At 43.5% G+C, this 23,243-nt stretch overlaps 1 protein-coding gene across 1 annotated transcript in view; it reads left to right on the top strand.

Moving 5' to 3' along the window:
* The first annotated feature begins 260 nt into the window (after positions 1-260).
* LOC125000172 overlaps positions 261-23,243 on the top strand; it is a 46,198-nt gene continuing 23,215 nt past the window's right edge. The window contains exons 1-6 of the mRNA XM_047575568.1: positions 261-403; positions 914-1,402; positions 5,853-5,999; positions 11,625-11,819; positions 13,972-14,048; positions 16,035-16,137. Of these exons, the coding sequence (XP_047431524.1) occupies positions 1,027-1,402; positions 5,853-5,999; positions 11,625-11,819; positions 13,972-14,048; positions 16,035-16,137 (898 nt within the window). The 5' untranslated portion in view covers positions 261-403; positions 914-1,026. The remainder of the gene's footprint in view (positions 404-913; positions 1,403-5,852; positions 6,000-11,624; positions 11,820-13,971; positions 14,049-16,034; positions 16,138-23,243) is intronic.

Raw genomic sequence — 23,243 nt, 5'->3', positions numbered from 1 at the left:
AATATCGCACTGACTGCAGGAATGCGCTCGGCTGTCGTCGTCCCCCATCGTCCCCGTCTTCCCGCTACTCCACCGCCATCCACCTTTAATCCAACGCCCCCTGAATGCAGCACACTTCACCCTGAGTCTGGAGGAAAGCAAAGCCCTGCACCGGCATCTCCCCCCTGCCTCCCTCCTCCTCCTCCTCCTCCCCCTCCTCCTCTGCAGCATCCAGACAGGGAACAGGTGTCACAACCTGTTGCGGTAAAACCAGACCGTGCTGCTGGGTCGACTCCATCAGCTTCACCCGCCTCCCTCTCACACGGGTCTCTGTCAGATTTGAGTCGGCCTCCTTCCAGTTTGTTCAGTCGGAGCACTGACCTCGCCAGCGGCAGGAGCAGCGTCCTGTCCGGCAGATCCACTGGTGAAGTGATATTTATATACTGTGTCTGATTATTCCACAGTTTTATCTCTTAAATGCAAATAACACGAGTTAACAAAACCCCAAATATTTACTTTCACATAGATATAAAAGAGTCTAAAGCTGAAAATATTATCTTAAACTAATGAATCTTGTTCTCATTTAAACATAATCAACAAATTGTTTTTCAGCCTTTAAAGTATTTTCATATTCCATGGAAGAAAGATCCAAATGAGATTTCCCCCAGTATTACATTAGTGTAAATACAAAGAAACAGGGACGAGTTATTCATTAATTAATTTGTCAGGAAGGTGTGGTTCCGTCTCCACGGCAACGTGAGCAGCTGGACTCAAATAATTTGGTAAATTTCTAACTAGATGTAATAGATATTACCATTTCTGAAGCAGTGCATGTAAAAAAAAAGAGGAGAATCAGCTAATCTGAACTCTTTTACAGTTTAGCCTCTTGATCGTTTCATCTCATGCGGGTTTGTTAAACTTCCTCTCTCTGCAGCAGATTTCCTGGACTCTGAGCCGGAGGTCAGTGTTAGTTCCTCCCTCCCTCAGCCTTTTCCAGTGGTGGCTTCCTACCCTCCTGCAGGATCGAAGCATCATCAGTCCTTCAAGATGACCACCATCGCCGCCGCCTCCACCTCTGCCATCACACCGCCCGTCTACGAGCAGGTCTTCGGTCAAACTCAACCCCTCTCTTCTCCCCCAGCGACGGGCGTCCGTCTTATTTCAGACAAACCTCTCAGCAGCAGAAGCACAAAACCCACAGAAGATCTCCACCTAAAAGCATCTGTAGATCCCATCCCCAACCCCTCCCTGGACTCCGATGAAGCCTGCGCCATGCTGGCGTTTCCCTCCGGCGCTTGGTCTTGGACGACTCCTCGCTCCGGGTCAGGAGCAAACCTGACCCCTTCTCCTCCTCCTCCTCCATCGTTGTCTCGACCGGAGCCTCGGCGCTGGCCCGTCCTGCCTCCCATCTCCCCCGTCAGAGGTGAGAAATGAGCCCTGCTGACCACATATGTGCCGTTCGCAGCCTCCTCCCTGGCCCCGTGCTTCGCTCCTGCCCACTCTCTTCGGGCCCCGATTGTCCTGAACATGGCTGGACATCCACCCCGGAGACAAAGAGGTTAAGCCAGACAGAGAAATCAAAGCCCTGCCACCACAGCGCGGCGTTAAGATGCTCCTTCCCCCCGTCAACACGTTGTGAAAGCGTCGCCGTCGGCGTGTTTTTTTCCTCCCCACCTCCTCCCACCACCTAATAAATAACCTAGAAAGCTTTTCTTTTTCCTCTAAATCAGGAGCAGAAAGGAGGGCTTTTGATGAAAAGCTGGTACCGTTTGATTCCTCGTTCAAAGGCATGAGGCCCCAACAATAGGAGTTGGGGTCCCTACCTCGTGTGCCGTGCCTCTCAGCCCTCACCCCTCCCTCGTATGCTTTCGCTTTTCTCTTGGCTCTGAGAGGGAGACGTGTCGCTGACGGTCATAAATCCACGCTGACCACCGCTCGCTGACGGCGGGAACACTGAGGAGGGCCGGCACAATAGAATACCTCCGTGGCTTTTCCTGCGGCCGCTAATTTACCGTTCCCAATGGGGATAAAGGACGGGGCCACTGACATCTGACTTCTCCAGGAACTTTATGAAAGAAAGCAAACAATGTGGAAATTGTGTAGGGATTTTCTCCTTTCCATCAGAGACATCTACTGTTCTCTGTGTGGCGCTGTGCTGCAGGGGTGGGGGGAGGTGGGGTGAGGTGGGGTGAGGTGGGGGGGGGGGGCCCATGCTGTATCGCAGCACGCTGTTCTCTTCACGGCAAACACAGAGCGAGTGTCTGGGTTCATTTATTTCGCCGCAGATGGAGGCAATTCAAGTTCAATGCGGCCTCAGTGAGGTGGCGTGTAAAGCCCAAAAGATAATTCCACACTTTTTTAAATTTTGTTTTTACAACTCTGTTCTCATTCGTGCAGGTTTAGACGTCATTGCCGCAAAGTGATGACACAGGTCGTGAACACATTAGCAGTTTAGCCTCGTGTGCAGCTAAACCCAGCAGGTGGATGATGGTGCAGCACGTCCCTGAAAGCAACATAAAATTCCCTAAATTTCTCCTTCAAATGAAGCTGACAAACCTGCATATTTGTGCATGTGGAAGTTCAGATGTAAGATGAGAAAAGCCGTCGGGATGACCTTTGAACTTGCTTACTTTCTAAACTTCTTCTCGTGCACGGGGAAGAGAAGTGACAAAAAAAAAAAAAAACTCATCTGATTTACTGCAATTTTCAAACGTTATCACTGTATTTATTTATTTTTTTCATGCATAGTCGCGTGTTTGCAACATTTTCCACTGGTTGAGAGAGCAATTAATGCAGTAGATTAACTAAGGATGGACTATTTTACTGTGATGATGAGTAAATATTGTAGAATAATCCCACACTAGCAGTAAAACAGGTTTACGTGGCCCCATATTAGCACGGACTACTGATGAGGAAATCTGGGGAAAAAAATAATTATCGAGTTATCAAGATGAAACGAAGAAACAGGGACAATTACAGTTTTATTTATTTTGAAATATTTATTCATATTTAAACTGCTATCTGCTGCTATCTATTGTTAACGTCAATAGCAGCGCAACCAGCTACCGTAATAACTGTAGTCTGCGTGCAACATTTTTTTTTCCTCATTCATAAAAGCTAAAACTGGGGACACTTTCGGGGACAGTTATTGCCGGGGGACAGGTCATCCAAAACGGGGACTGTCGTCTGAAATCAGGGACGTCTAGTCGGACCTTTCTATCCTCACCACGCCTCACGGTGACATAGTTGCATCATGTGGGTTTAGAAGCGCCACACTGAAAAGTGTCCGGTCTGAAAAAGTGTCTCGTGTTGCAACGTTTCAAACATTGTGCACTTACATTAAAAATTCATATCATAACGAGAAAAAAGTACCAGTATTTGGCATGAACCGGTATAAAAAACCAGTCCTACTCAACTGTCTGGGAAGTCTCCAACCAGCAGCAACGGTGCAGACGCTCACGGCCTTAACTCTGAGTTGAAGGAAACAGTTTTTGTCCAGGAGTGAGTTTGCGTCCACTGACACAACTCACCTCAAGAGCAAGTGTGACACTTTGTTGTGCGTGCACCTGCAAACCCTTACGTGGTATTAGCGCCGAGAACGCTAGCTGCACTTTGTAAGAAAACTGTAGATGAAGAAGTGGTTTGTATGAGGGATTTTCTGCCTCTGCATACAGTTCCAGACCCTCCTCATCTCGCTCAGCCCTCTGTGACCCCCATCGTGGTTTTCTCAGATCCCCTGCAGCCCTCGGGAGCGACCCAGACCTGACCCGTTTTGAGCAACATCTCCAGAGTTTAACTGTCCCTCACAAAAGAAGCGGGGGCACTGTCCCGGCCCGGCCTGGCCTCTCCACCCAGGGCTGGCACCGCAAACCAGGAAAAGACGTCCACGGCGGAACAGAGGAGGCGTTGTCCCCCCCCCCCCTCGCTCTGTCAAATCAAACCCTGCCGTCCCCCCCCACCGCCACCCTTAACCTCCCCGAGAAAACTCGCCCCGACTCAGCGCGGCCCTTTTCGGGGCTGAAGAATGACAGCTGAGTTGACAGCAGCAATATGCTTTGAAGTGTCCAAGTCAAGTCCTTCCATTGTCTCCGTGAGTAGAGCGCCGAGCCGCTCAAGTGCACAATGGTGCAGCGGTGTGTGCGCGCCGTTGTGCGGATACTTGACTGCGTGAGGGTGGCTTCATGTGTACGTTTATACTCGTCCGCGTGGGCAGACGCGAAGGAGCTGAGTTTGCCTTTTCCTTTTCGGAGCCTCTGTATATATTATCCTTTTGTCGCGGGGCCAAGCTGTTCTGCATTACTAATGTGAGAAAAGCCTCGACAAGCCTCTTTCAGGGCGACAACAAAACACACCACCCCAGCGAAACAGTTTCACTCGCTAATCCTCTGATTTTCAAACCCGGGCAGAGTGAAACGGTTTTGTTTTGGTGGTCTGGGAGTAGATAAGTAATTAGCCTGACAGTTTTTTTTTTTTTTTCTCTGAGTGAGGTCTGCGGTAATGAGGGCTTAAGGGAAGAGTTTCTTTCCCCGCGTTAAGTGACAGTGAGATGAGACTAATTTTGCCCTGAGGTCTGACTGTAACTCTGTCCTCACACCCGAGGGGCTGAACTCGTGGACGTCCTGGGTTCTTGTTTAGAAGAATGCGACGCCTGGAAGCAACAGGCTTTTACAAGTTATTTGGATGTAAATTCCTGCAAAAACACTGAATTTTTCGGTATCAAATCAAAAAACAAAACAATCCAGTCTTGCCTTTAAGAAGGAAAATTTTTAAATGATGTCACTCTAACATCTGCATACAAGTATATAGCCACATAATTATTTATGTGAAAATACACCTAGTTAAGGCTTGTTAATTTCACTATAAACAGTGTTTCAGAGTTGTTTTCTAGCGCAGTTTGCTAATCTAGCATAACTAGCTTGTTAGCTCAGGTTAAGAGTCCTTTACTGCAGGAATCTTCAAGGTTTTTCAGGCTAAGGATCCAAACTGGTGCAGAGATTAAGTAGGGAACCCCCTACACCTACTACATGTGTTCTATATTAAACTGTGCTATTATTTATATAATATGCAACATCAGGTTCAAGTTAAGTCCGTGTGCGAATGGGGAAGATTAAGCTCCATTGCTAGATCGTCTCTTCTGCTAATGTTGCAGCATGCCTCTAGGATTTCATCTGGGGACGGTGTAGGCTTCTGGCCAATTGTGGGGAACCTGACAGGGTCAGTGTGTAATGTGCAGCTTTGTGATTGGCTCAGCAGCGGTAGGGGCGGGGCCTACTGTGTGCAGGAGGCTTAGATTGACAGGTCTAGTTTAGCTCTCTGTGTGAAACGGTGCTATCTCCTGCCTCCATTTATCCCTTTACTAAAACATGTTGGATTCATGTTAATGTTTATTTAAAGAAATTACAAAAAATATATATGAAAAGTGTCTGATCAACCAACGATTTTGCGACCCCCCCTGCAGTACCTCTGTGGACCCCCTAGGGGTCGCCTACCCCCTGTTGAAGACCTATAGTTTACTGTGATATTTCAAATGCAGCACATGTTGTGAATAATTACCATTTACTTTATTAAGACATTCAACCGAGGCACAAATTTCTGCCATTTTCTAATGTTAACTATGGAATCTATGCAACGTTAGGGCTAGGAGATGCTAGCTTAGTTAGCATAGCATAAAGCCTGGCTTGTTTGTTTTGGGTTAAATTATATTAGATTTGATTTTCAGATAACACGACTTCCTTGTTGCTAATTTTGCCATTATTTTCTAATCCAACCATCCAATGTGCCCACGTGCGTCATTAAAAATGCATTTCATCCTCCTCATCATCATTATCAGTATTGTCATGATAACATGAAACTCCCACTCGGTGCCGTTGCAGGATTCTCTGCAGCTTCCCGCTGCTCTGAGATCAGCTGCAGTCAGAGTCGAGTGTTTGATGAACTGGAGGCCATCGCGCCCCTGTCAACTTCCTGCTCGTCCCTGGACCAGGCGTCGGATTCATCGGGCTGCAACTCACCTGTTACAGGTAACACTCGCATGCACTGAGAGCTGCAGCTAAAAGGTGTTTTAACTCTGCTGATCCCTCGTGTTGGTCATGCTAATGGTGCAAAGTCACCAGGCTGAAATATCGAAACCCTTATTAGATGGGTCACCATGAGTTTTGGTGCAGACATTCATGACCCGGTAATGATACACTTTACTGACTTTGATAATAATCTGAAGATTCTGCTCCACAATGAGAGGGAAGGTTGAGAATTTGGGCCAGAATTATGTTCCAGCTAGCTTAAAACAGGGCTGCTAGCAGCGTACGCACAAGAAAAGAAGAGCAGCAATGTAATATTTGACTCAAAGATATACATTTTAATACATTTACTGCAGGGAAACACCACCTTTGACTTTGGTTCTTCACACTAAATGCACCATACTGATGGAGGACTTAAACCGTTGGTGTCGTTTGTGGTATTTTCTTGTCAAATAGAGAAAGGTGGAGACAACAAGAGCTAACTAAATCCATATAGTAGCAGTATTTTTATGAACTGCTTGTTTCTATTCAAATATATTTAAAGTGGGAAATGTACAATAGGTTATATATAAGGTTACCTAGGCAACCAGAGTCTGAAATGTCAGAGACCAACAAAGCAAACAGGTGGAAAATGAATGATGCGCCCTAAACATCTAATATTATGAGTTGACCTTCCAAGCCAAATGGTTCGGTCCACCCATAATCTCTCCATAAAGTCAAATTCTTTTGTTATTAAACCGTAAATTAAAATGAAGCCATTGCTTCATTATCGTTTGATCTAATATTCATCTTTAACCCTTTTTTTGATAACTTAATGGTAGTTATGGTTGTTTTTTGCTCCATTTTTTACACTGTCTAACCCAAATTGTTACATTGTTACCATTAAGGGACGAAAATGTCCCCTTCAAAAACTTTTCTTATCATAAATGTCATAAATACCAAAAGTTTGATTAATTTCTGACTTTTAACCCTTTATATTAATGCCAGTGTTTTTGATGGCGTCAAAGAAAAATCCACCAAAATCAATGTTGCTACTAATACTTAACATGTCCAAGGCCCTTATTTTTTTGATGCCCTCACAAAGCATATAAAGGGTTAAAAGTCCGAAAACTATCTAACTGTTGATATTTGCGATTAGCAGTGAAGTGGATTAAAAGATTTATGTAAGAAAAACTAGAAAAAAAAATGCTATTTTTATGGTGTTTTTGAAGAAGATACTTTTGTCCATTAATGCTAACAATGTTAAAATCTGGTATGAGGGTCAAATACACATCCAGTTTTTGCTGTTCCCGTTTATTTAGAGTTGCCGTTTCTTCATTCTGGCCGTGAGCACGATTAAAACTCCCCCCAAAAGTCATGTTTTTGCTTATTATTGTTTTCATCTTTGCGTGGCTCCGAATAATGTCTCAATTAGACACGCTCTCCTTCCTCCGCGGCGTCTGCCCCGTTACAGACGGAGATGGTCTTATCTGAGCGCTCGCTGTGTGTCAGGCCTTTGTATCTGAACCGTGTTGGCCAACAAAAGGCGGAGTGAATGTGTGTGTTCATGCCTGTGGCAGTCGGCATGTGTGTGCGTCCTGGAGGTGGCTCAGTGAGCTACGTTTGGCCGGTGAAGACTTCCTCCACCTCCCTCATAGCCCTCTAATCCCCGACAAGGTGTTTAACCTGCTCGCTCGACCCGAGCCTCTGTCTGACCCCGGCGACCTTTGCCCCGAGGATGTGGAAGGATCAGGGCGGCCGCTGCCACGGCAACCGGCCTGATAAAATCAACGCAGGGCCGAGGCCAGAAGCTCCGTCAGATGTGAGCTAATGCTCCAGACTGATTTTTATCAGGCTGACATGAAGCGCAATTTACATCTGTATAGGATGGAGGTGATTTAACCGCGTCACTGAGCAGGATCGGTTCAAAAATACAGACGTCTTGTCAGAATGGCAACAACTTTCACACACATACAGTCATAGCCAGTTTAAGAAACATAAAATTTAACCCAAATGTGACATCTGACATGTTCCCAAAATGAACCAAAGTGAACTCAACGATGCTACACGTTTAATTTACAGGTACGTCTGTATTAAAACATTATAAAAGCACATGCTATTCTTATTAAAGCTGGTCTTCATCCACAGGGACCAAGCTCAAACCTTTCACACACAGGATATTCACAGAGGCTTTAAAACCTGCTTTTTTTATTGCAGATTTATAAACATATATTATGTATATATCCTTTATTTAACCAGGTAAAGGTTTTTCAAGAATGACCTGGCCAAGACGGCAGCACATAGAACACAAAGGTTTCTCAGAAATGCACAAAACACAAGTAAAATACGGACGCACACTACAGAAAAACAAGAGTGGGATGATATGATCACACAGTGCAGTCGCAACATCCAACTGAACATATTTCTGTGACTTTTATATTCCCCCAGAGATACAAGATGTGTCACATTCAAGTCCTTCGTCAGGTCGTTCCAGGTGGACGGAGCAGAACATTTAAAAGCCTTTTAGCCCAGATCAGTTCAGACCCTCGGTAAACCTGCATCTGTAGGATGTTGGCAAATATGTGGACAGAAGTCCAAGAATAAATTTGACATCAGTGACGTCTAGGACCTGAAAAAGTGAGGACTCAATATGCAAAAATGACCTTTTACGTATCCACTCATGAAGAATCCACAGTTATTTACAATAGCAGTGTCCTAGGGTTACATCCCACAAGACACAACATCCACCACCTGAGAAACTTTGCTGCACTTTCAGGCCATAATTTACATTTACATAGGATGAAGATGCAGTTACACACTTAAGACTGTCTCCTGTGTTCGATATAAAACACTGTTGCTCAATATATATTCTTGGACTAAAGCAGGAGTCTTCAATGTTTTTTTAAGGCCTCCGACCCCCAAATGTGCGACAGTACGGCAACTGCTGTAAACATGAACATACCTGATATAAACATACATGCACACATGGGATTTCACCTGGGGACTGAATAGACTCGCTTTAAATTTAGGCTTTATAAATAAATTTTAAAAAAAAGACACAACATCCCTCTGCTGCACATTATTTAGGTTGTGTTTCCAAGTAATATATCCAATTTTTTTAGTTTAAAATAGTTTTTAGTTGAGAATCATTTGATGTTGAATTGTTAGTTTGACAAAACAAGTAAAATTTCATGCAGTTAATTAATTGAATTTACAGTTAAATTCACAATAGATGCAAAAAAGTGAGCTGGAGTAAGATGAAACTCGACGGGTACGACGGACGCTGGTGTTGGATGCCATGAACTCTGGTCACTCGGACGTGTTTGAAGCAGTCTTGTGTCTCTGACCCTGAGTGGGTGGTAACTAGTGCGTCCAGCACCTTAATCACGGGATTATTCATTTGTTATCTGCCACTCTGTTTGCTAAGTGTCTTTCAATCTTGCGGCTACCTCTGGCTAATGATAGACTAATACCTGCCCTAACTGAAAGTGTGTCCCGTCACGTCACGTTACACTTCGCGGTTATCCCAGGGATTTCCTCTCAACGACTCCTTAATTTATCAGCAGAGGCAACAGTTCCTTTTTCTCGACCTGGACGGATTACTTTACCAGTCTGACTTCCCCAACCGAAAACCCAGGAATGTGCGTGCATGTGTGAGCGGACATCGAAAGGCTTTTCTTGCAGCTCTGGGATGTTGCTGGGAAAGTGTGCATGTGTGTGTGTTTGTGTGTGTGTGTGTGTGTGTGCAGCAGAGAGGCAGAACGTGTTGTGTGAAATCCCCTAGGAGAGGAATGGTGGCTCCACACCCTTCCAGCGTGGGCCGGGGATTTGCATGGGCACAGAGCCACACTGACACTGATCCACTTTTAATTGGGTGTGACGATGAGAACTTTGGAGCCTGAGGATGTGGGTGTCGGTGTGCATGAGGGAGAAGGGGGCGATGGGGTCGGTGTGACATGATGAAATTTATTCTTCTAGCTCAACAGGTCTGCAAAGCTCTGTCACTGCACATTCATTATTGTTATCATTACAAGTCGTTTCTTTAAAATCCGATGCTGGCGTCCATATGTTAAAACCCTGACACAGTTATTAAAGTTCAGCATCAGCTGCTTTGGGATCCTTAAATAATAGAGGCGTTGCTGTGAGTTCCCCACAGCTGAGGAGATGTTAATGCTCCAGGACGGGTCCTTCGACATGGTGGATGTTTAAAGTTAAACACTTTCTCCGCCACCTCACTGCCAACGGAGAGTGGAAAGTGGTTTTGTTGGCCCTTTCTACAGAAGTGCACAATCACTTCCTTAGTTTTTATTGAGAATTAAGTTATTGTTTTCACACCATGATGTCATATGTTGCACCTCCGTCCTGGGTGGTGTTTCCTTGTTGGTGCTGATAAGGCCGAGAGCGGTGATGTGTGAAGAGCAAAGGGGGATTTTTTTTTATCATCTAGTTTTACGGTTAGTTTTTTTTTTAGCCTTTATTTGTTAGTGTCATACATGCATGTGGAAAAAATGAATCATTGCCTTAATCCGACTTTAACTGGACAGTTTAAGTGCATGTAAACACGTTACTCCGACTAAAATCAGAGTGCTCCTTATTTGATTAATAAACAGATAATGCTATTAGAAATCAATTTTCTTAATCAGACTTTAACTGGACAATGTATGGATACCCCGGAACAAAAACATCCTAGAAAGCCGGTCATAGAAGAAGAAGAAGAAGAAGAAGAAGAAGGTAAACAGAGCCGGTAGAAGAACCACCTGAGGGATAGCGCCATCTTATCTGAACCATAAGTAGCGCACACTTTACATACAAGATTAAAAAGCTGAACTATTATCCATCTTGTTTATTATATGACGCAATAGGTCAACTGGAAAAGGGGGATGTATTAACCCTCTGAAAAGACACGTATCGCCACCTAGTGTGGAGGAGGAGGACATGTCCCCGTCTCCGCTGCATGTAAACTGGGACAAGTTTCAGGAAGTTGAATTTTGAGCACGATTTTCTATTTTAACCCTTTAAGACCTGGAAAACATTGGAGTGCACATAAAAAACAATTTACGGTATTTGAATTGCCGTAACGCACAGATGGACAAAATTATAAGTGTGGCTTAAAACTGGGAAGTTGCCATTACGGTAATTATGACACACGGCTGCTGACGGCTACAGGTCGGGGAGGGACACAAGACCGGGAAGAGAGAGTTGTTTGGAAGTTAGTTATATCCTTGAGATGTCACGAAGGTCTTCCAGACAAAAGCAAAACTTCACAGTGATACTTTAAAGGGTTAAAAAGAAACAGATGATCCAGGACGAGGTAAATGTTTGAGAAATTGTAGAATATAAGCCCACATGCACCAAACAGTAGCTCCAAATCTGCAGAGCAGCTGGACTCCACCAAGGGATCAGGACATGAATGTCTTTAAACCTGGGATCACCACTGACTCTATGGTTTATTCATTATTTCTGACCTGCAACGTTTTAAAGAGAATTTTAAGTAATTAGAAAGATCTCAGCTGCATAATATTTACAGAAAAAGCCAGTGTTTGCTTGTTATTAGCAGAGCCATCAGAGAAATAATTCACACGTGCAACCCTTTTTTATCTGCTGCAGGATATTTAATTTCTTGTGTTGTCTTCCCCCTCGTCCCTGCAGAGCTGTCTCCTGGTCTGGCGGCGCTGACGGTGGGATGTGATTCTGGAAATCTGGGCTCTCTGTCCCGGGTCCAGCTGCTCCTCCTGGACCGGCAGGAGCCCGAGTCTTTGCCGAGTCCTTTCGGCCTGGAGGAAGGGTTCTCCCCGGTGGAGGACTGGTCTGATCTGAGTATGCAATACGACCCAGGATCAGCAGGTATATAACTGATTAAGAAAAATAAAATTCTCCGTGCAAAACAAATATCCAACAGTCAGCAGTAGGAGATGTCTGCAAATTAATTTCATTTTATTTGGTGAACTGGTGGAAATTGAGCCAAAGGTGAACACTCAGACCCAAATAACAAACGTATTCACTCACCATTTATCTCAACTCTCTGAGATTTATCTGCGATAATGTGAAATCTCCATTTGTCCCGGGTGTATCTTTATGTCAGTCAAACAATCTCGGAGTGTAAACCTCCTGCTGCGACCGTTTGAACGAGATTGTTTGATAAGCAAAAACCGTCACTTTAATAACAGGGAGCAGTCAGACAGGTGTGTCCGTGCATGTTAGTGTGTGTGTGTGTGTGTGCGATTGTGTGTGTGTGTGTGTGTGGAGAAATAACACATATGGGGGGAAAAACACGACCCTTGAAGGTGTGTTCTCTTGGTCCTTGAGAAGTAAGCGATGCCTTTATGGCGCCCGAGCGGCTTTTTCTTTTAACGAGCTGCGATACCGGCTCTCATTTGCTCCCAGGCATGCCGCTGCGAGCTCTTAACTGCTTCTTACCCCCCCGTCGAAGGTGTGGCAACTCAGAATAAAGAAAGGTTTATAGGGATATCAGGATGTGCCATATTAATAAAGATCAAACCGCTAGAGTGGATCATTAACTGGGAAAGTCCGACCAAGATAGCTGGAAACACTTGGATCCGAGCACGACGGCGGATAAGGAGCTGAGAGGAGAGCGTGCAGAAAACTCAATTAGTCCCGCGCAGGTTGTTTATTGGCTGATAACGGAGGGAGGGAGATAAACACGGTGGTGGTTAAAGGTTCAGTTCATCTCTGAGTTCGGCGTGAAGCCGTGTGTTTCGTCCAGGTTTTGACACATTTGCAAGAACAGTCATTTTGTTTTTGCATTCAAGCTCCTCCCACGGCTACTTTTAAGGCAAATGTCTGCATCTTTTACATGATTCATTGTGTCTTTCTCGCCCCTTTTTCTGCTCTGGTTTTTATGTTGTTCTGAGAAGGTGGTAAATATGAATGTCAGTGAAAAATATAACTTTAAACCCGGCGTCGCTGCAGAAATCTCAAATCCTCCTGAGATCCTGTGTCCTCATATGGGGACATTAAGTTTTAGGTTTTATTGCAGCTTATTCTAGTTCATTTAAACCCGTTGTCCTCGTTCGTGGACACTTTAGTCTGCCATCTAGTGGTAGCAAAGTTGGTCAAAACAAGATAGCGGGCGTTTCGTCGGATTTATTCTACAGACGATCACGGGACAAAAGTGGATGAGGAACAAAACCTCATCAAATTCTACAGTTAAAACGCATTTATTTATGTTTATTGACGTTTCTAGTTTGATACGACGTGCAAATTTAGCACTTTTTAGCAATAGCAACGAGCTACAACCTCGCTAATTAGCAAGTGCTCGTTTGAGGACGCTGGGACTTCATTGTTAGCAATTCTGTTTTTTCTCAGCCATATTTTGTCATGTAATATAAATAATGAAATAATCCCAGTGTCCACATATGAGGACATTGTTTTTTTTTTTTGTTGTTGTCAAAAACTACTACTGATCCTAAATACCTCGGAGAAATTAAAAAGGCATAGCAAACAAAAGCTCCCAGGAGGATAAATATATATATATATATATATATATTCTTTATTACTCGGGCAGGTCCTTAGCCAGCCAAATATAAATACCACAATAACCAGAATATTTTTTTGCTATTTACACATGTTTGCCACCGCTGCTCACAATAAGATCAAATCTGCCCGAGTTTGCTGGAAGCTTGTCTTTCCTCTCTCTCTCCGTGTCTCCAGAACAATGTTTGCACCTGGCACGCTCCTGCAGACAGGTGCTCCTCTGGGGGGTTTGTTGCTCCATTTTCTGCCATTATTTGCTCAGAGATTAAGAGCCATAATTGGGACTACTACACGGCATTGCTCATATCTGTGCACACACTCTCAAGTACAAAAGACAAATCCATGGAAGTGTGTGCCAGAGGCCAACACTTATGTACACACACGCTCAGACACACATGCCTGCCTGCAGCGGCGGCGCAACTGCGGACACGCAGTTTCGTTCCTTCTCCTTTAAGCTCGACGTTTTCTGTGGCTTTTTCTTTTTTTTTTTTTTTTTCCTCAGGTGCTCTGAGGCCCCTCACAGCTGGCAGCATCTCTGAAAGGTGTGACTCCGCGGGGAGAGTCGAGGAAAACAAATCGGTGAGTGTCGCTCCCCCCCACCACCATCACCACCACTCCTCTGTTCATCTATCAGATTTCCTCCAAAAAAAGCGGGGCTGCGCCTCGTTGTGAGCAAACACAAGCAACCTTCAGGAATCAACTCCTATCGCACAATAAACCCAAAACCATGCGGACATGGCCTCCCTCCCACACAAAGACCCCTTTTACAAACTTGAACTGGCATGCATTTATAACTGTCATTCCAGTAAGTCGAGCCAAATTGTTGTTGATAATTGAGACACAATATAACAGAGGGCACGCGGCGTGCAGCAGGTGTGTGGTTAATCAGTCACGGGCTGCAGGAGGGAGGGGGGGGCGGACTGTATGGCAGGCTTTTACACCAGCTCATTGCTCCGCCGTCGCAGGGAGGGGGGAACGTTTAGTTAAACGCAGGACGCGGCGGGATTCTTTTGGAGGATGCGCCGCCGCTAGGATCAGCCAGGGGTTGAGGGGGTTGAGGGGTCAGGGGGGCAAACGGGGGCTTGCGCATGCTGGGCTGCAGCGGAATGGACGCAGGTGCTCCACGTGATCTTTCGATTAATCTCCCCTTTATGACGGATGAGAGAGAGAGCCCCCCCAATGAAAAGCATGAATGAGACTCGTAAGCCCCCCCCCCCCCCGCAATTACGCCAAACCACAATGAGGAGCTGGAGAGCTCGGAGCTGGGTTCATACGAAACATTTGCATAATTCACCTCATCGAAAAAAACGAGTATCCGCACACACTGGATTATTTATAATGGAGAGATAAAGCAGCGTTTTGAGTTGTAAAGTGGGAGGAACCTCAATTATCCACATACTATAGGTTTACATCGCGGCCATTATCATTTCAACCTTAAATCCGGTTCTTAAAGGAAATATCTTTGCACTTTATCAGCATGCACAGAGTCAGTCCTACACAGGGACAATCATTCTGAAATATTTAAGTAGATGTTTAATGGTGCGTTCTATTTGGACACAGATGTTGGGATTTTTGAGTTCTGGAGTCATGAAGTCAGATTTTTAAATTAAATATTGAACACACCAAGTTTCCACCAAGTTACATTCAGACAAGGCTTTAATGGACACATCTAGTTTTCTGACGTCTGTAACTGGAACGCAGACAACTCAGGTGTGACGTCATTCCCGGTGCGCAATTCCACTCTTTTACCGAGGTAAATTAAACGCACCATCTTTCTTTGCTGTGTTGCGTTTTATTTTACATGCACTCAGGGCTGTGTGACATTTTGAGCTTTAAATGTCTTTAACATATCCTCCAAATTAAGAAAAGGCTTGATGGAAACCAAGATGTGCAAATAACCCTTTAATTAACCCTTTAATTTGAATTATTATTTGAATTACCGTAACTCACAGTGGTTTGCTCTATTGACAAAAATCAAAGTGTGGCTGAAAACAGACTGAAAAAAAATCTGCTAATGGGTTAAACTCTTTTTTTCTTGTCAAAAAAATCTTAAAATAAGCACAAATTTCTTGTCTCTGATCAAAATATAAGATGTATTTCTTTGCTTTTTTTGCTTTCTTGTGCAGCCACACTTGGTGAATTACGGTAATTCGGATGTTCATGTCTTAGGGGTTTAATACTTTAATATCCATTAACCAATACACCAACAGTACAAAGAGAGATAATGCGAACTCATCCCTTTCTGCTCTCCTTCATATTCAAAGACGTCTATTTGTAAACTACTGGGAACGTGCAGAAAGTGACCAAACACGAACCCGTGCGGCAGGTGACAGGTTTGTTGCCGTGGTTGTTGCTCCTGCCGCGGCGCAGGCATCCAAACACAATGGAAATCTCACACAACCATCTTAAACTTGCAATCAGACCATCTGATATTATCTCACACAGCTGCTTGGTGACTCAACCAGGATGCTCTACTCCTCAGCCGAGCCTTGGAAACGCTCCAACTGATAACAAACTAGGAATAACTCCATTGTGATATTATTTTTTTCATTTGTTTTCTTGCAGGATCTGTCTGATGAAGAAGGTTCTGGGTCTCCATCTTCATGGATCATAGACTTGAGTCCATCGTTTGACATGTTCAGACCTTCTCCCTGCCGGTCCAGCCACGGTGCGTTATCCCCCTAAACCTGAACCAACCGAAATGTTTTCTGTTAAATGTGCGCTACTATGACGTGCCACCTCCGTGTTAAAACTGGCGCCCTCTTCTAAGGGCCTTTAACAACAATACTTAATCAATACAAGAGCCCGTCTTCACCATTAGCGTCTGATCCGGTAAAAGCCCTCTCAGTCCCTGTCAGCTCTGGTTTATTAGGAGCCATTGTCTCCTCACTGTCAGCGCTGTGTTTGGCGTTCTCTTGCCTCCGGTACACTTAAGCCCGTTAATCCTTGCTAGGGCCAGCTGGCTTGCAGTATCACCTTCACCTGTAGGGCCGGCTGTGTACATTCATGAGTGATGATGGTTCAGAGGCAGCGCTTACTGTACAGGCCACGAGCACAAAAAAAAAAAGAAGGTGGAAACCAAGAGCCGCCCGTAAGCTGATGGTTCGCTCCTTATTCCTCCCACCTTCATGTCCTGTTTCTTCTCGTCCCGTATCAGTCATTGTGCTGCAGTGCTAATGGTGCATGGCGTGCCATATTCCCCGAGGATGCTTGAAGTGCATCCATCACACCTGAGATTGATACGTCTGCAGCTGACCGATAAACTCAAGGGAAGCGGTGATACGTCTTTCTGATCCGAACGCTCGGCATAAATGATTGAATCACATAAATCACCTGTATGTTTCTGTTTTTGATTATTTATTTATTTATTTTTAAATAGGGGGCTGATAGGGAACCGGGAGGCACAAATTAGAAAATGAAAAACTGCAGTTCCACTACTGTCCACTAGTGGCTGAAGTCAATAGTGGTAAATTAGGCCACAAATCGCTAGCGCTAAATACAAATTCCCCTGTAGTCAGTGTTTATTTGTTGTGTTGCTAGCATTTGGGTAAAATGGCTACTGTTTGTCAGACAGACACATAATAAATATGTTGTTGCTTAGCGACGACCGCCAACGATTACGCAGAAAAACGGGTGAATGAGCCCAGTCAATGGCTGGAGGTGTCATACGGGGAGATTTACTCTTTTACGTCATTGAATTTCTGGGTAATAAAAGACATCTGTCGTTAATTCATGATCATTCCATGATGTTAAATTAATGAATCATGGCGTAAATACAGCATGAAGCTTAGCCAACGTTAAACCTTTCATTAAAACGCTTATTTTTTAACATTATAACTAACAACTCCGATGACTGATATTAGCATCATATTGTCCATCTTTTTTATGGCCTGGAGTCATGAATGTATTCAGTTTTTATCCCTCTTTCTTCAGGAAAGTGCAGAGAAAATCCCAGAGTTTAATCTTTTAAGTGTCCAAAGAACGATACACAACACGATACACAACACGGCAACGTCTGTTAAGGGGGCGTGGCCTCACCAGTGACGTAAGCTTGCTTTCTTCCATGCTACGGTGGCCAGGAGGTGCAAACCAACACTTTTACAAAGCTTGAGACAAATTTACATTCTGGAAAACATTTTTACATATTATAAAACAAAATTGTATCACTTTAACATATAACATATATAAACAAATTAATAAGACTTTTGCAAACGGCGAAACAAATTTACAAACGTCACCATCGACCGGAAAGGGACATTTTAACATTTTAACCTGAATAGCAAGCAAAGGTCCATTTCAAAATAAAAAGCTATTGACATTCATTGACATACTTTAGATAGGGGGCGCTATGCTGCACTTCCAGCTGTTGAGATGCGTTTGGTCCATTGGTCTGATCCATGCCATTTAAAAAGTCTAAAGACCGACACCACGAAAAACAAAACAGGGTCAAGTGGCTCATATGTTTCCAACAAAACGGGAAAAAACGTCACCTTATCGCTGTCCATCTCTGGTCACCATGGTTACCATCAACAGTCGACAACAACAACTCCTATTGGCTGCTCCTGTTACGACCTCAGCTTCCGTCCGAGAGTTGGTACGTTCCCTTTCCGGGTTGATGGTGACGTATGTCAATTTGTTTCAGGACTCTTATGATATTGTAATTTGTTTTTTATAATATGTAAAAATGTTTTCCAAAATGTAAATTTGTCTGAAGCTTTGTAAAAAAAAGTGTTTCACATTTTGTGATGTCCATGTTTCCAGCCTCTATATCTAATTTCTCATTTTTAAGGCGACTCACCTGTTTTTATGACATGAAGGACTGAAGTTATGAATAATTAAGGGAGGGGCCAGTTTGAGGGCACTTCGATACTTCCGACACCAGGTCTTTATGCTCTAAAATCAATTCTCAAATCAAAATATCGATAATTTCGATACTTCAGTCATTGGAGGTGATGTAAGAACACAGTGGAAAGAAACTAAAATATTGAGTTGTGGCAACACAACAAACCTCAAGGTGATAAAATAAGTAAATACTTTACGCTGATGACATAACGCTGAGACCCAGGACTAGATAATAGTTTATTAAATCCAAACATTCTTCTAATTTACTTGTTCTTCTTTGCACTGAAATAAATGGAAAACCAATCTGGAGTTGTCAGGGAGGCGTTTCAACGCGATTTAAGGGAATTTCAGGTTTATTAGCCTGTTAAAAGTATACAATATACATCCATTGTCTGCACACACAATGAGCTAAATTCCCTTCAGCTGTAAAGTGCAGCTTTTCTGGGCCCCCGACACATCTTAAAAACAAGGCTTTCCTCGTGTGACGGCCCTGCGAGAATCCGACACGACGTGGAAAAAGAAGAAGATGTCACACGGAGGGTCCCGGTGATGGCTTGTGTGCTTTGACCTTTTAGAGGCCAAAGGCATGGTCACCCTGTGAGGGAGGGGTCATCAGCAGGGCGTGGGGAGGTCGCTCCTGAGGTCGCCGAGTCTCTAAATGATGCCCAGTGTGTGGCATGTCTTTGTGTGGATAGGTGAGATTTTGTTACCCTCTCAGTAATGCTCCTAAGTAATGGAGGGGCTGACCTCACTCTGACTCCGTGGAGAAAACGACAGGATTCTGCTGCTCAGTCCAAATTACCAAATGTGCTGATTTACATTTAGATGAAGGGAAGGATGTTGAAATAACCAGTCAGATTTGTTTAAAAGGTGCTCTAATATTTTTATATTAACTGCATAACTGGACCTAATGTGAAAGGGACCAACCCGCAGCAGCATTAACTTATTATTATTTTCCTTTTTTGAACGTTGCTTTAGTCGTAAAAGTTTACAGATGAAACAAAAGGAGCTGCTTAAACATGTGTGCTTCTTCTTCTAGGAGCCTTGACTGGATCAAATCTTCACCTGCAGATATATATAAGATATAATACACACCTTTTTTTACATTTAGTCCGACTTAAAATCATTAATATCTTGAATAAATGTCCTTAGAGTTGCAGAAATTGTCGTCCTCGTTGACCAAGGCTACGTTTGCAAATCTTTAACCCTCTGCGGTCCAGAGTATAATTGGCCATTTTTGACTATTTTGGTTTTACCTTTATATTTCATCTTAAAAACGGTTTACATTGTCGCCTTGTTTGGTTTCATTGTTTTCACCACAACCAACCTTCACATTGGACCTAAAACCAGGCTAAAACCATGAAATCCGAGTAGGAAAAAGTTTGATTTTTCACTGTGAAAACCACAAATATATTTGACAAACCAGTTTTATGACTTAGAATGCAAAACTTAAGTGTAAATTTCAAAAGCTTATTTAGAAATTTAACAAACAATGTAGTTAATTTTAACTATTCCAATTAAAATGCAGGAAATGCATCATGCATTTTTGTCCAACTATTTACCATTTACAAAACTACCCTTAGCAACTTTCCTTAGCAAGGAAAGGGGCTGTCATGTTTTTCTTTTTTCTTTCGAGCATTTGAAGCTAGCTAGCGATCTGTGCTTGCTAGCATTTTGCTTTTCACCGTTTTTCCCATACACCAGATGCAACGTGACAGCAATATTCAGGAAAACATGTGGTTTAAATTCTTCATAATAAGCCTAGTTTTACTTTGCCTGTCACAGGCTAGCAGTCAGCTACCAGCTAGCAACCAACAAGGAGACACTAGCTAACTAGCCTAGCCAACAACATTAGGTAATAAGTGATGGGACATGCGACAACATGTCAACCAACACTTCTCCCCTCTGCAAAACACAAGGCTAGCCCTCAGCTATCACTAGCAACTAACAATCAGACACCAGCTAACTAGCCTAGCCAACAACAGCAGGCAGTATGCAGCTCATCATTGGGTTTTTCAAGTGGGCACCTCCCGTCACCGACATTTTGTTGTATATGGTTTTTAAGTTAGCACTTTCTACAAAACGGAGACTCAGTCTCGCTGTGTCTTGCTGCTACGTCGTCTTAAATCGGTCATGTGATTTGGACGCACTCTAGTATTTCTGGTCTCTAAGATTTAAGATTCTATAACCCACCCTATCCGACATTTCTTAATCGAAACAACATTTGCTTTAATCTTTCGAAAGCTCTTCAAACGCCATAATTTTATTCTGATCCTCCTTCTCATCTTTGGATCAATTCAAAACATTTCACAGGTTTAAAAGACCCAGAAATCGGCCGCGATAAGATGCTCCTGCTCCCCGGCCGGGCTCACGATAAGACCTTTGTTCACGTTAGCTCATCGGGAATTCATAGGTAGAATAATCCCTCCCCTGCTCATAATTATTTCATGGTCACTCCAGAGTTTAGCATTCAGCTGCGAACTAAAGATGTCAGTGTCCGGGTGAACGTAGCGACGTAGCGGGGCCACAAAGACCACTAATCTGAACTGACCCTGGTGGATTGTTTGGGGGCTGAGGAAGCTACAGGACAGATTAGGCCGCAGAAAGACAGAGATGATGCGAGCAGAGATTAGTTGTGTACTAAGCAAGGATCGTTTCCCCCCCAGAAGACCACACACTGACAGTGTAGCCATGTCGCTATTGTCTCTAAGCCACCGCCGCTGTGGACTCATTGGCTATTGTTTCCGAAATCCTCCAGGGTTTCCCCCCCCCTGCAAAATAAAAAACCTGGACTCAAGCCCTTTGATTGGCACTTGTCACTGCTGATAGAGAGGGTGACGTGTTGGGAAAGGCTTCGATAAAGGAGGCCTGAAAGGAAAAAGGAGGAAAATCCCCTCCCCATGAATAATAATTTGGCGAGGATTTTCTCTTTTTACTCCAGCCCGCTCCCATTCGAGCCATTCTTCCAGGAGATAGAGGAGTGGAGGCTCTGGGTGGCATCGCTGAATAGCCTCGGCGCGGCGATTGTCTCGCTGATGCTCATCCCTTTCTCAAACACGCAGAGAAAGAGATACAAGTCCAACCTTCTTGCCTGCGCCTGGTGCGCTGGATGTTAAGGGGCAGGCAGTGTGTGTTTTTTGTGTGTTTTTTTTTTTTTTTGTCTCTCGTGGCCTTTTTTTTGAGATCAGCGAGGGGATTTGACTCGGGCCGCTCGCTGCCAAATCCAGCTATCTGCTGCGTTCAGATGCTGTGGTTGGTATGGTAACCTGCCCTGTGTGTGTTTTAGACGGAGCTCTTGTTTCCAGCCCGAACTGACCAGTAATCACCGCAGAGCATTCATGGATTAGGGCCGCGTTGGACGTCAGGATAGGAGCGAGGAGGAAGGAAAATCCTGAATAATTTCAGTGGCGGCTTTACACACAAATAAAAGATGGTAAAAGGAGACGGAAGATTACAGTCTGTGCAGAAATCATTAGACGTTCTTTAATCTACTGAGATGCATAATAAAGAAAGAAGTTCCAGCTTTTCTCGTTGTGTAAAAAAAACAGGGTGTGAGATGAGATTGTTCTGATTTCTATTCTCCTTGGTCAACCGAATATTGAGAAGCATGCGTTTCTTTTGAGTCAGCATCGGGAATGAGTTATTGGCGTTCCAGTTACAGAAGTTGGAAAACAAGATGGCCGCCTCCATGAAAGCTCTTGTCCTAATATAACTTGGTGTGTTCAATATTTACATTTCTGAGTAAATTATTGAAAATTCTTGATATTATTGCTATAATGTTAAACTAAAGGTTATTTTAGTTGTAAATCGAACCGATAACTTGAACCAACTCATGAGTTTTTTACTATAATTATTTACAGTGATGAAATTTACAAGACCACACGAGGCAGGGATTTATAAAAAATATTCAAAAGTTTTAATTTTTTTAATTTAAATTGCCACAGTGGAGTTTGGCTCTGTTTGGTTTTACCAGGCTGTTGTTTTTTAGCCGTTGTTAGCGTGACACAGGCTTATAGTTCCCATATAACACATGAAAAACTTAAATTACACTATAACAGAATTTCAACACATGTATGTGGAAAAATACTGTCTGTACGACCGATTTAATGCAACAAAAACTAATCAGAAGTGCTAAAAAACAGAATATTACAGGAGCTTCTAATTAGTGTTAACACACGGGGCGGCCATCTTGGAAACTCAACTCGGGGGCAGTGACTTTGTAGTTGAAAATTCCAACTCGGAACTCGGAAATTCCGACTTCTGAGTCCGATGTGAATGCACCACGAGTCTGGATCACCTCAAGAGTCAATCTAAGCTCTTATAATGTTACTAACACCTGCAGAAAGTACTAAACACATCACAGAAATACTCCGTCCTTCTGCCTCGGACAAATCACATCTGTTCAGTTTTAGTTGTCCACGTTTAAAGTGCAAAGCTTTAAATAAGGGCTAAACCAAGTATAAACCCTGAGCTTTATAATGTAATGCAATAACTGTTTGTACCACGTTGATCGTATCCCGTGTAAGTGGAGTGTACTTCTGGTAAAACTTGCCTTACTTTTAAGGAAAGAAAACCTGCACATATCCAAACCTGAAGACATCAGCAAATTGGGCTCTGTCTTCTATTTGAAGTTATTTAATATTATTTTGGTAAATAAACTTAAATTACATTAGAAATTTCTTTTTTTTTTTTTTTTTTAATTTTTACTCCATTACACAGGCGTTGTTCTATTTAGGTCACATTTAAACAAACCTTTCATTTGTCACCGTGTCACTGTAGAAGTTTTTGGATGAATTTCGCGCTCTGCCACCGAATACATTTCTCAACCTGTCGTCCGTCGTGGTGACATTGGGGACTGGGGTAGGACACAGAGGCGGCGGCGTAGATTGTGTGCAGCCTAGTGGAAGGCCGCTCTGTCAAATGAGACGTGTC

The sequence above is a fragment of the Mugil cephalus genome, chromosome 22 (assembly GCF_022458985.1).
Source record: "Mugil cephalus isolate CIBA_MC_2020 chromosome 22, CIBA_Mcephalus_1.1, whole genome shotgun sequence".
Lineage (NCBI taxonomy): Eukaryota > Metazoa > Chordata > Actinopteri > Mugiliformes > Mugilidae > Mugil > Mugil cephalus.
Note: the sequence above shows the minus strand (reverse complement) of the source record. Positions and strands in the feature narration are given on the sequence as shown.